At 51.5% G+C, this 14,041-nt stretch overlaps 1 protein-coding gene across 2 annotated transcripts in view; it reads right to left on the minus strand.

Annotated features, from left to right (window-relative positions):
• Positions 1-792: 792 nt before the first annotated feature.
• Positions 793-14,041, minus strand: part of PDCD6 (programmed cell death 6) — a 13,698-nt gene continuing 449 nt past the window's right edge. Inside the window, exons 2-5 of one of the 2 annotated variants that reach the window (XR_004269377.1) lie at positions 13,291-13,352; positions 5,231-5,275; positions 1,862-3,380; positions 793-1,111 (exon numbers count right to left, since the gene is read on the minus strand). Coding sequence is in view for 1 of the 2 variants with exons in the window: in XM_032279194.1 (XP_032135085.1) it covers positions 3,196-3,380; positions 5,231-5,275; positions 13,291-13,352 (292 nt within the window). In the remaining variant the exon portion in view is untranslated. Of the gene's footprint in view, positions 3,381-5,230; positions 5,276-13,290; positions 13,353-14,041 lie in introns of both variants that reach the window. The other variant, XM_032279194.1, reaches the window with a different exon arrangement.

A 14,041-nucleotide genomic window follows, 5' to 3' on the forward strand; every position in this document is an offset into this window, starting at 1 on the left:
CTCTGAGAAGCCAAAACCCAGCAGTCACTGTTCTCTGAGTTCCTGCTAATGAAAGTCAGCATGTGAGAGCACCACAGTCCTTGGACCCACCGCTTTCTAAGATCATTCTCCTCTTTTGGACTCCCTTGAAATGTTGTGAACGAGCCAAGCAGAGCCCTGATCTCCTCGGAAATCATCTATTCCACCTTCAAGGAAAACCAAGCTACCCCCACCCAACAGGACCAGGCTCCTGGGGGCTCTCCCAGCTCTTGGGGGCCTGGTACACTGCAAAGGACCAAGGCTCCAGACCAGATGGACTCCAGTCCCCTCTCTGGGAAGTCTGGACCCTCCCTCAGCCCGTGCAGCGTCAGAGTGAGGCAGTGTGGAGATGCTCCCGACCCCAGCCTTTCCCTGTGCCTGTCAAGCTCTCTGCTCCAGTTTCTGCCTGGGTGATGACAGCATCAGCCAGTGGGGACAGGAAGGCCTTCTCCCAGGGCTGAAATTCCAGGAAGCGGGCAGTCCTGTGACAGAGCAAAGTCCTTCTCTAAGAACAAGCACGAGGGATGACGCCGCCAGAAAATTTCTCTGCCAGCATTTCTGGGTCCGGCCAGTGGGACTTGCTTGGGCCTAACTCAGGCAAAACAATGGAAAAAGCACTGTGTCAAAGCTGTAATGGGAATTAGTGGCAGTGACTTCATAAGCAAATGTCCATGTGCTCCAGAGACACAGCGAATGCCAGGATTGCCGCAAGGCCTTGCATGTGCTGAGGTGGCTTTAGAAAGCGGGAAAAGCACACACAGCACAAAGATAAGCAACAGCTGAAAACGAGTGACGAGTGAATGGAGGCTCCTTCCACTCCAGTACCTTTTTCATTATAAAAAAATAAACTGGCGGTGACTTCCAGAGGCTGGTGGAGGAAGGGGAGACCTAGAGGGAACGGAGGAGATGGTGGGGTGGTGGAACTGTTCTCCGCCCACTGCCTCTCTCGGACAGGCACTGCACTGAGGGGAGGCTCTCACCGGATGTCTACGGCAACCTCAACGGCACCTGCTGAGTCAGGGGGTCTCACACCGGTGATGAGTGCCGGAATGTGGGGACGCCTCCCGCACCTTTTCATTCCAGGTCTCTGAGCCTGGCACACAGGTGATGTTAACAATTAAAAACATGGATGGCTGGGTTATAAAACCCACCACGTGGCCCCATCAGAGACGCCCAGGGGATATCTTGCAGGCTCCACCACCCGGGTGACTCCCTCGTGCCGGCCACTGAGCCCAAATGCAGCCTCCCTGCTTTTATCTGAGAGCAAAACACTTATTCCTAGGGGCCAAGACAAGAGAAGAATTTTTGCTTCTGAGGCCCACTTCCTAACAGTTACTACGGGAAATCTTTCAAAATAATCAAAATTCAAAAAGGACGGCAACGCCCCTTTCCACAGAAGACGTGGGCGACAGCTCTGCAGATCAAGAACCAAACGCAGGAGGAAAACCATTAGGGTAACCAGAGAAACGCCGCAATGGGCACCCGCACCCCAGGAACAGCTCAGAAGTCGGGAAGGTTCTGCCGCCCAACACAAGCAGGACTGCCGGCTCCAGGGCATGAGGCGCCTCCCACTACAGCTCAGCACAGTTTTCTGGGACATCCCTGGCCAGACCAGGATGAAGAGGGCTGAGAGACCTGATGGTCACTGGTACTAAGCAAAGGGAGCTCCGGGGCCTGACTTGGTTAGGAAAGGAAGACGTCCGTGGCACTAGAGGTCTCTTGTCTAAAAATAACTCCAGGCTGGTCCTGAAGTCCACATGGCCCTGGCTGCACTGGCCTCCCTGGTCCCTAGGACCGCTCTCTGTGGAGGGGGATCCTTCCCTCCCAGCCCTTCCATGCCGACCCCAGGGAAGAGGAGCTGGCCACAGTTCTGCCAGTTCCCCCACCCAAGGGCACCGCAAGGTCAGCTACATTCCAAGTGCCAATTCACAGCCATCCCGCCCAAACCCTGGCCCGCAGCTGGCCAGCTCAGAACAGCTTCTTGTGGAGACCCAGTGTCCACGGCTGGCCCTGTGGATGAGCTTGTAAGGTAAGAAAGAAAAGAGAAAGAGAGAAGATAGCCATAAAGTGCGTGCTGGGAGGGGCCATGCGGAGAGGCAGCGTGCTTTAGATGAGTGAGACTCCAGACAGCTCAGACTAACTAAAGCAGAATCTAATGATCCTCACTGGTTCTAAGGAGCCTTTTAAGTAAATCGCAGAAGCAGCTTCATAGCGGGGGCCAGGTGAGACTCGCCCAGATTAGAACCTCTTGTGCTGGCTGTTTCTCTGAAAATAGAAGCCCTGCTTCTTCTCAGACCTGAGACCAGCACAGGAAGCCCCATGGACGGGCCCTATAGACAACTCTGGACAGGCCCTGTGAACACTCCTGAGACTCACAGCACACCACCACACACTGTCACACACATGCCGAGCACACACACGAGGAAAGCACCTGAGAACGGAAACACACTCCACCTCTCTGATGCGGTTTCTGAGGCACACAGCACACTGTCACGTGTGTGCACACACACAGAGCACGTACATGCGGAACACACTTGAGAATGGGCAAGTGCTCTGCGTCTGATGCTGCTTCTGAGGCACACAGCACACCTTCACACGTGCACACACGCCAAGCACACACGAACACACTTGACAATGGGCATCTGCTCTGTCTGACACTGCTGAGGCAACGGCACACTGTCACACATGTGTGCACACACACAGCACACACGTGCGCAACACACTTGAGAATGGGCACGTGCTCCGCCTAACGCCCCTTCTGAGGCGCACGGTTTGGACAGAGTTGGACGTGGGGACTGACAGCTTTTTCTTAGATGACTGTCACGTTTTCCACATGCTTTGGTGTCTCACGAAATATAAGCTCCCCTGCCCCACGGTATTTTCATGGATCCATTTTTAAATGATTTCAAAAGCCACATTCTCAGTTTTGCTCATGACATCATTCCACTTCACAAAAAATGACCGGCTTGCATAGCCCTTATCTCATTTTGGATAAAAACTGCATAAACGCATCCACATCAAATATTGCCTTCCAACATGAGCAATGTCAAAATATGAACCTGCGTGATGTAAACAAAAACTTTACACGGCGTGGTTAAGCACCTGGTTAAACAATCAGTTAAGTTCAACAAGGTTTACAAAACCTTCAACGGCTGCTAGGTTCCAAAATGAAACACGCTACACAAGCCAGGTGAGTGAGTTACCAAAACCTGAGAGGGCCTGCTTCAGCTCGTTCTTGTCAATCATCCCAGAGTTGTCCCGGTCGTACGTGCGGAAGACGTTCTGCCAGTCCGTGATGTACTTCCACACGCCTGTGAACTCACTGAAGTTCACGCCGGCCTTGTTCTCACGGTCGAACATGGCTGAGACAGAGGAACAGTCAAGCAGCAAAAGATCAGTCGCGAAACTCACTCGAAGCTTCCCACCAGCCCTCAGCCCTCAGCGCCTGGCGGCGTCAGCGCTGATCACTAACCAGGGGCTGGGCAATGCATGCCTGTCTGTGAATAGGGCAAAATCCCTGGGGGTGTGACCCCGAAGTCCCATGAGAAGGCGCACTCGCAGCTGTAAGGCAGGCCGTGCAAAGGGACGTGCGAGGAAATCCGGCCACAGCCACAATGGAAAAAAGAGCAGAGCTTTGCGCTTCTGAGGCACAGGGAGGCTGAGTGGCCCCAGCTCCCCTGACACCTGGGTCTCAGCCTAGAGCAGGAATCTAGCTCCCAGAGCCGACCCTCTGACTCTCCAGGGCCCGTGACACTGGTGAAGGCTCAGGAAAGCCCGCTCTAATTAGAAAAAAAACTCTCACCAGGCCGGGCACGGTGGTTCACGCCTGTAATCCCAGCACTTTGGGAGGCCAAGGCGGGCAGATCATCTGAGGTCAGGAGTCCGAGACTAGCCTGAACAACAAGGTGAAACCTCGTCTCTACTAAAAATACAAAATCAGCTGGGCATGGTGGTATATGCCTGTAATCCCAGCTACTCGCGAGGCAGGAGAATCGCTTCAACCCGGGAGGCGGAGGTTGCGGTGAGCCAAGTTAGCACCATTGCACTCCAGCCTGGGCAACAAGAGTGAAACTCTGTCTCAAAAGAAAAAAATAATTTGGTATTGTTTTACAGATTAGGGGGTGATAAAAAGAAAAGAAAAAATAAAAACTCTCGCCTTATCCTATTTGCTTTCAGTCTAATTCCAGATCCAAATACAAAAGAATCTACAACTACCTTTATATGTAGTTGCAATATGGCTAAAAAACAGAAAATTCAGTCTGAATTGCTGCTGCAGAGAAAATGATAAATCATGTGGCCTCTCTTTTCAAGCACAGTGTTGAATATAGGATTGCGATTCAACTCCTCCTGTTTGATCAGAAATGTTACAACCAAATGAAAACCCACAGGATAAAAAATCCTGTGAGAAACAGAATTACTGTTTCCTCCCAGCAGCCCGCAAGCCTGTGATGCCACATGGGCTGTTTTTCACAAGACTGTTGAGGATGTGCACTCCGTGTGTGGTGTGTGTGGACCATGCAGGTGGGATGCTGCTGGGTGGGCTGCACGCCAGGGGAAGGGCTCAGCAGAGGAGTGGCTCCCAGGCCCATCCTCTCCAGTGGGGAGGTAGCCCCCATCTATCAACACCTTTTCTAGCACTAAAGGCTGAGCCCTGCCACTACTACACTTACAAGTTTTCTCTCCTTCCATCAGCGGGACGCAGTGACACCTGCACCACCAGCAGCAGCAGGGCAGGATCACATGGAGAAGCCCCTGCTACCTGCATCCCCACCACCAGACTCACACACCTCACCACACATGGGCTCCTCAAGGAACGAAGGGAATCGTCAAAAGACTAAAAGTCATGGCTGGACGGGAGGTGAGGGAACAAGCCCCAGGCTGCTCTGGGCAACCTCAGGACAACGCCATGGTCCCTGTGAAGCAGAGCTGAACCCAGGATTCCATGTTAAAGAGATCTGGAAGGGGTGATTAGAAACTGAAAGGACAGGTTAAACGGTACATTAAAAATAGTTAAAATAAAGCAAACACACACGGAGAGATGTGAAAAGGTACACACAGAGCCGGGAAGAGAAGGATGAAGGAGCCCACACTCATCTAAGTGGAATTCCAGAAGGGAGGAAAGTGATATGGACCCACAGACAAAGGAAACAGAACCTGTACCAAGCGGGTTGGATACAAAGCAGCCCAGGATGGTGTGTCGGCTGATACTCACATATGATCGACCTGACAGTCACTGGATTAAAGGGAGTCCACGTGCCTGAAAACAAAAAACAGGAGTTAAGCTAAAAGGAAATCTTTCTGGGACATGAGTTCCCGGTCTATACCTGGAGGCCCTGTGAAAGGCAGTCCTGGCTCCAGGGCAGTGGTTTTCTAGACACTCTGGGTGACGTGTCGGCTGCGATGACTCCCGGGAAGGGCCGAAGCACTGCCCGGTGGGGTCATGTCCTGTGTGTGTGGGAGTCCTCCGTGGCTGCCAGACTCCAAGGCCACCCACAGTCACTGAGGCTGGACACGCACTCTTATTTAACATAACCAAGAAACGGTTCTGTATCATTTTACACACTGAATTCTTCAGGGATGCAACCACTAGCTAAGTTGAGTAGTTTGAACTTAGTTTTGTTAGAGAACTTCACTAATTACCATTTCGGAAAAACCATCACTAAGGCCACCACTGTCTGCAGGCACCTGAGCATAGCTTGGTCACTGCAGCATTCGGGCTGGTTCTACCGATGGGGCAAGTTCCAGACCCTTCCTTACGTTCTCCCTCAGTAATCATGGCAAAGCACAGTGGGACATTCATCACACCTCACTTCAGAAATTCCTGATAAATTATAGGCTGGGCATTATATGATTTTCCTTGAAACTGAATAAGAAATCTGTACTATTCTCAGATTCATTGTTGAATCTGATATGTCTGAGCGCTCACAACCATTTAGCAACTATGAGGACGGAGGGTTCACTGATAACCTTCACACACAAGAACCTATGTTCAGAGTGATTTGTACCGTCAGTAATTTCTGCACTCACTAAAAATACATTTTTAATGTGGGGAGAGATCAGTGGCTCTCCCCATACCCCATCTGCATTAGACACACAGGTTTTTCTTCTACACACAAAACTGCCGCGGTCCTGGGCAGCACACAGACAGTCCTCTGATCTCAGAGGAACACTGTCACGCTACGGGTGGCGCAGGGGCGGTGGGATCTGCCTGCACGGTCCCTCATGCCTCTACATGCCATCACTCTGGGCTCATGGGGCTCCAGCAAGGGCCATGGCCGCTCTCACCTGAAGTGCTTTCCCCCTCAGGACACACCCACTCTCCCTCCAACTCCTTCCTTTCCTTCCTCAGGGAGGCTGCCACGGGGTGCCACATTCTCCCAGCCCACAGGTTAAATCCATCTGCTGGCCTGAGCACCTCCCACTTCTCTTTGGGAAGGTCCCACCCCTCTGCAGTTAGGCAGGGAAGGTGTGCTCTCCCCACACAACCAGGCACACCTGTCCCGCGGCGCACACGCAGCAGCACTCCACCAGCATCTGTGAAGCTGAATCGAGTGACAATCTGCAGGAATACCTTTCTGTAGGCTTTACAGCTATCTGGAGGGAAAGTGGGCAGGCGTATGTATGCAAAGGTATTAGGTCAGAAAACCAGTATTACAAAAACAAAGGTAGGCTACAGAGAACCCACAAGGCAAAGAAAGAGGAAAATTCAAAACACCTAGGAGCATCCCTGCCTCACCCAGTTCCATGTAGTCCTCCCCCATTCTTCCCCACCGTGCGCTGGAACCCAGTGTCTGCACACGAGGGTGACCTGCTCTGACCCAGCGCTGACAAGAAGCCACAGGAGCCAAAGCCACTGGAAGTCTCCAGGGCTCTCCTCCGTCTTCCTGACATGAGCTTCTTCTGTGTTTTCTGTAAAGAGGAGGCCACATGTGTCCGTGGCCCTGGACTGACTGTGTGGAGTGGGAGTGGGAACCACGGAGGGATTTCAGGGATAAGGCCTAAGCCCTCAAGTGAAGGCTGCACTGTGAGGTGTCCTGATCACAAGCGAAGCTTCTCTGGGCCATCTCGGCAAATAACACAGCCAAGCAAGTATGAAACCAAAGCAATACGGTTAAAACACAAGTGAGACGCTCAACAACACTGCAGCGCAGGCATGGGGGCCTCAGTGCCATCTGGACAGGCAGGCATGGAGCGGCAGAGACAGTGCATTCCTGAGAGCTGGGGACCAGGAGGAACCAGATGGCCGTACTGGGGTCTTCTGGAGTATTCTAAGGATTGCAGGAGGGCCTGAGGCCCAGGAGAGCAGAAATTACCCTTGGATGAATCAAGGATCAGAGAGAAGCAGCCGCTCCACTAGAAAGGGCCACTGAGGGAAGGACACTCCTGGTGTCTCCACTCACCTTCCTTGCCACCCAGGATGGGTTGCTCTGGCATCTCCACAGAAGCCAAGGGAGGACAAGCAGAAAGCCTACCGGCCCGCAGCAAGCTGAAACACTGTGGCGCACAGACACTTCATGGCTCAGTTACATCATGCTAGACATACCTGGGCATCCACCCGAAAACCTAAGCAGACGCTGTGCTTGGCCCAAGGCTAGGGAGTCACTTGTCACCAAATCCCAACCCTTCCCCTGAAGCTCTGGCAAGGTCAGTTTCTGGTGAAAGCAAACATGAAAGACTGCATGGGGGTCCCTGAGACCACCCTCCAACTTGAAAGGGTACAGAGTAAACCAGCCAAGGAAAAGGGCCAGTGGGGAAGCCAGGCCCTTCCAGAGCCCCCACCCAGCGGAGTCACACAGGGTGCGCTGGATTCCTCCAGGGAAGAGCTGAGACCAGGGAGGCTCCTCCTGAACCTGGGGTCAGTCAGGGAAGTTCCAGCCACCCACAGGGAAAGCAGATGTTTGCCATCCATCACATTATTAGTCACCTACTCAGGCAAAGCAGTGTAGCATGGCTCAAGTCTCTCTCCTCAGTCAGAACACGGCAAGCCCTCAGTTCCCAGGAGCCAGCCAAGACCCTGCCTAAGAACCTGCCGGTTTGAACAATCCAGGCCTGCTGAGTTAACCCTTCCCCATACAGGCAGATCAAATCTGCTCCATCACCGGGGGCAACAAATACCATCCCCCACTTTCCTGGGCCCGAGTGAGGGAAGGACAATGATGGGACTGGACACGTGCTTTGCAGGGCACTCTCCTGCTTCTGAGGTCTGATTTTTCTGTTCTTTTAAATGTGGGATCTCCAAGAGAGCCTCAACTCTATTTGATAAAAAAACACCGACCGGGCGTGGTGGCTCACATCTGTAATCCCAGCACTTTGGGACGCCAAGGTGGGTGGATCACGGGGTCAGCAGTTCAAGACCAGCCTGATCAACACGGTGAAACCCCATCTCTACTAAAAATACAAAAATAGGGCGAGCGTGGTGGCGGGCACCTGTAATCCCAACTACTCAGGCAGGAGAATCACTGAACCAGGGAGGCAGAGGCTGCAGTGAGCTGAGATCGCACCATTGCACTCCAGCCTGGGCAACAAAGTGAGACTCTGTCTCAAAAAAAAAAACAAACAAACAAAAAAAGAACTTCAAAAGAATGTAAGAATTATTACTTTTAAAAGTACAGTTTCAAAAATGCCCCCTAAAAATGTATCGATGCTATAGTTATATTAAGGCAAACCTACTTCGAAGCACGGACTTGAAAAAAGTTAATTTCTTTTAATTCCGAGAAATACGTAAATGTTAAAAAAAAAAAAAAAATCCAAAGAGGGATCAAACTCAAGATAGTTTGTAACACGTTATTGTAAAAATAAGGGCAGAGAACAGTCTTCTTCTTTCCTCATACCTGTTAACCGCAGGCCTCCCTGAGAGCAGTAATTTTTAGCAGCTCTCCTGTGCAAACAAGTCTTATGAAGGAAGCAGTGTACAAGCCACAAATACCTTCTCAGTGCGGCTTCACCTAGATTCTAACACAAGCACTCAGAAGCACAAATTTAACTGAAATGAGAAACCAGGCCATTTTGTAACTTCAGTTTTTCTGCCAGCATTATATTAATTAAATTAATTTCTTGATATAGCCTAATGATTTAGTTCTACTATCAAAACAGAAGCCCAATTCTGGGAGAACAATTATTATAGAAATCAAACTAATTTCAATCATATTCACAAAGGAATTCATATTAGTATAGGCTGAGGCTGAGGTGGGAGGATTGCTTGAGCCTAGGAGTTTGGGACCAGCTTGGGCAAGGCGGTGAGATTCCATCTCTAAATTTTCTTAAAGAAATTCAGGGAGAAGGGAGCGAACTGATATGTCTCTATCCAAGGCCAAACTTTGTGTGCCTGTACATATAACACAACTACGACCCTTCCCTCACACAGCTCACAATCCAGTAGCGAGAGGGAACTACAAAGGCATGTCAGAGAAAAGAACAACGCTGATGATCCCACGGCAGGAGCCACATGCGTTCACGAAGCCTGTCGTCACTGTACACCCTGAGCCAGGGTTTCACTCTGTCTCCCAGGCTGGAGTACAGGGGCCTGATCTCAGCTCAGTGCAGCCTCAACCTCCCAGGCTCAAGTGAACTTCCCATCTCAGCCTCCCGAGTAGCTAGGACTATAGGCTTGCACCACCATACTTGGCTAATATTGTTTACTTTTTGTAGAAACAAGGTCTTACAATGTTGCCAAGGCTGGCATCCTGAAGGGCGGGTAGGGCTTCATCCTGCAAAGATGAAAGGCAGCGGAAGCTAAGAGCTCAAAGCAAAGGGGTGGAGAACAAGGGAATCTTCGAAACAAAATGGCTGGGCTGAGACATCCAGTAGGATGCCAACAGGCAGAGGTGTGGTGGGAAAACACACAGGGGTGTATGCTCACATGTGAGAAACCACAGCACACGAGAGAAACGTGGTGTACTAAATCAGGCTTCAAATCTCAGCCTGCAGCTGGAGAGCTACCACAGGCAACCCGGAAAGGCACAGAACAGGAGAGAAACGTGGTGTAGTAAAGGAGGCTTCATATCGCAACCCCGCAGCTGAAGAGCCACCACAGGCAACCCGGAAGGGGAGCACGGACAGCACCACAGTCCACTGCCTGAGGCTGTGAGAAGGACCAGAAATCTGTACTCACTAGCAACCCGCCTCATTTCAGAAGGAATTCAGGAAACATGAAAGACATTCACGGTACAGAAAATAAAGTACCTGTTAATTGTGTTGGCTGAGGAGAAAGTGAAGAGTTAAGACCATGTCATAAGTTTATCTCAAAAATTCTAAACTCTCATTACTGGTGAGCCACATAACTGACTTTAAATTTTTTAGCAGCGAAATTGAAGAGGAAAACGTAATCAGGTAAAGGGTTTATAAGATGCAAACAGAACAGCTACCACAGCTGCTGAGCTCCAGGGAGAAACAGGGCGGCCATCTCCTGGGGCTGCCCCACAGCAGGCGTGTGAGCCACAAAGCCACAAAGCCAGCGTCTCTCAGGGTCCACAGTGACTACAGGCTTCATGGGGCCACATGCCCCCCGCACAAGCTGAGGAGACCTCCCAGGGCAATTCAAGAAACAGAGTCTCACAACGTTGCCCAGGCTGGTCACAAACTCCTGGGCTCAAGCGATCCTCCTGCCTTGGCCTCCCAGTGTTGGGACATCACCTGGCTCACAGGCACTTTAGAGAAGAAGGCGGCTTTGCATCCTGAAGGGTGGGTGGGGCTTCATTCTACAGAGATGAAAGGAAGAGGAAGCACAGAGTCCAAGGCAAAGGAGGATGCTTACGAAAAGTGACTCCAGAGGCTGGCCTCGGTGGCTCACGCCTGTAATCCCAGCACTATGGGAGGCCGAGGCAGGCAGATCACGAGGTCAGGAGTTCGAGATCAGCCTGAACAACGTGGTGAAACATGTCTCTACTAAAAATGCAAAAATCAGCTGGTCGTGGTGGCCTGCACCTGTAATCCCAGCTACTCAGGAGGCTGAGGTAGGAGAATCGCTTAAACCCAGAAGGCAGAGGTTGCTGTGAGATGAGATCGTGCCACTGCACTTCAGCCTGGGTGACAGACGGAGATTCCATCTCAAAAAAAAAAAAGGGACTCCATTGGGACCACGGTGAGAGGGTCCCAATACACAGCTTGGGTTAAGCCAGACACTGACTTCAAAATATCTCCGAAATGGTGGACTCAGAACTCTTCAGGCAATTCCCTCTCTCAAGCAGGCTCCTGGAAGTTATTTAGTAGTGGCTGAGATCAAGATGATGTTCTGACAGATACTTGCTAATGGTTAAATAAAGAGCTACATGCTTTAAGGACCAGCTGAACTGGGACAGGACTGACCCTCTGGTCAAAATACAGGAACCCAAACAAGTCAGGGCAGGGGTGTCTCCTCTCCCCACCCCCAAACAATAATGCTGACCTTGGATTAGGGTTAAGTGCCTGGCCCAGTGAGTGCTCAGACAGCGGAAACCATCATCACCATCATTAGGTAACGGAACACCAGCAAAGATTTGAGCTGGCTTGTTGGCCAAGAATGGTGGTAGTGTATTAGCTACTACTACAAATTACAGCTGACAATTACTGAGCACCCGCCCCGTGCCAGAATTATGGGGAGCACCTCACATGCTTGTCCTCAATATTCCTCCCAGTAACGGTGAGGACACAGAATTGGTAGAGCCAGGACTGGAATCCAGGCAGGCCCCAAAGCCCCCTACTGGGGCCTGCCAAGGTGGGCAGGCTATCACGCTAACGAGGTCCAGTATTTGACCACCACGCCTAGTGGGGCAAGCTTAACACAGAACTTAAAACTGGTCAGTACTCTAAAAATCTGAGCAAATGGATAAAAAGCAGGCTGCTAAAATGGATCATAAATCTTGCATCACTCACTGGAAAACGTCTCAAAATGAACATCTCTGAGGCATGGCCTCTGAGGAGGGCACTCCGTGGGGCTTGTATCACCAGTGATGAACCACATGAACCTGGGTGGTCATCTGACCGTATGTAACACGTGATGCCACACACAGAGCCACTTGCATCCATTGTGGTCAACATTTAGGACGGTTTAAGCTATGATCTGTCAAACCGTAGCCTACTGAATTCCAGGTTCTCTTGACACCTTTTCCTAGTAGCCCTGTCCTGCATTTACCCCGAGTATAAATAAACTAGCAAAGACGCAAATAAAAAAAGGGGGATTTAAGAATAATGAAAAGAGAAAAATCAAGAAAGCACAATCACGAGTGCAGAGGTAACAGAATTTCTTAATTCCCTGCAAGCAATCTACGTAAACGCATGTGAAATAATACACCAGCATCCATAGCCCACATATCACACATTAGGAACTGATGTCAGAATATAAGGTAAACATGTTACTCTAAAAACACAAATCCTCACAAATCAATAGGCCCCCTCCCCTCCACCTCCCGCCCCGGTGAGGCAGCCTCTAGCAGCCATGATGCTCCCCAGTCCAGTCTCTGGAAATGTCAGATACTTCCCACTAATAAAGAGGAGCCTCTCAACATTTTCACATCTCAAAACTGACCCCTTTTCCAGCTTAAATGGCACGGATCTGGAAAGATAAACTATACACAGGATCGGAAAAGATGACCGCAGCTGAGGGATTACAGAAACGGGCAGTCCGGTGTTCCGTGAACTAAAATGTGTCTAATAGTACTGCAGGGGAGGGGGAGCAATGGAGCAGAAACTGGCAAGAAGGTAACTCCAGAGAGCCCCCAGACGGAAGGACCCAGATGCCCTGCCCGAACGAACACCCAGATTCCCACACTGATAAGAACACCTCCCCCATAAATCCGTTGCCAGCACCTCCAACACCCCCAGTCCTTTCCCCAGGAATCCGGTCCCGGTATCTGCAGTTCCTGCAGCAGTCACATTCCCACACAAGTGCTGCTTGAGCTCCCCAAGCCCTCCAACAATCACCTCCCTGGCCGCCTGGTAACCCCTCGGTGCCCTCGAAGGCCTATGCAGAGAAGTCACCAAGATGCAGTCACCGAGGAAATTCAAGGACCTCCAACTTACCAAAAGGGTTTCTGCTGTAGAGAGCTAATCTTCCTGCCCCCCTCCTAAAACCCACACCCTAGTTTTCATTTCTCAAGAAGCCTTTCCCTGTGCTCACGCACGCAGTTGTTAGCTGGCTCGGTGAGGCACTCAAAATAAACCAGAAGCATCTCCACCATGAAGCAGTAATAATAACGTGTCCTAATGGCTTTTTTGTCCTTGGAAAATCAACTCCAGAGAGCACAGCAGGCTCGCGGCTTCTTGGTCCGGAGGCCCAGGCCCCACTGACCCACTCACCGTTGGAGAGTGCTTGCTGAAGCTCGCTGTCCGATATCACTCCACTTCTGTCTTTATCAACCCTACGACATCAAAAAGACCAAATAAGCTGGCGATCCAAAGTGCAGAAAAAGCAAAACGAACGTCTGCTGTCAGCCCTGCGCTGAGTCTGAAGGCTCCCTCCTGGAACCTCCGCCTCTCCCACCCCGCTGAGGAGTACGGGGGGATAAAGGAAGTGCCCCGGGGGCCGAAGCCCACCCTAAGAGGTCATCATCTCTTCCCTTTCCACCTCAGTCCTTCCCTTCCTTCCTCTCCTGGCCTATCTGAATTCACACCTCCACCACTTTCCCTATTTCATAGACAAAAGAACTCTCAGACAACTGAGCCATTCCCTGGCCATGAGTTCAATCAGTGGAAAAGAGGCCAGGGACAGAGTCGCCGTCGTAAAGGTCACCGGCCCCGAGGAGACGCCAGATCTCAGCTTCTTCCGTGGCTGCCGGCATTTTAACAGCGCCCAGGCGGTCTGCTTCTGCTTTCCCCAAACGAGCGCCCCCGGAGACCCTCCACCTGGCGGCTCTCGGGGCGAGAAAACGGGCCTAGCCCAGAAGCCTGGGGCCGCGACCTCGGGGCTGCAGTGGCGGAGTGTGCACCTGGGAAGGGCCCGAGGCACGGGCCAGGGACCGGGCAGGAGGCGGGGGCGGCCGCGGGGGACCCGGCAGGGGACGGGGGAGGACACAGGGGACCCGGCAGGGGACGGGGGCGGCCGCGGGGG

Source organism: Sapajus apella, unplaced genomic scaffold (assembly GCF_009761245.1).
Source record: "Sapajus apella isolate SASKATOON/1434 unplaced genomic scaffold, GSC_monkey_1.0 scaffold11, whole genome shotgun sequence".
Classification (NCBI taxonomy): domain Eukaryota; kingdom Metazoa; phylum Chordata; class Mammalia; order Primates; family Cebidae; genus Sapajus; species Sapajus apella.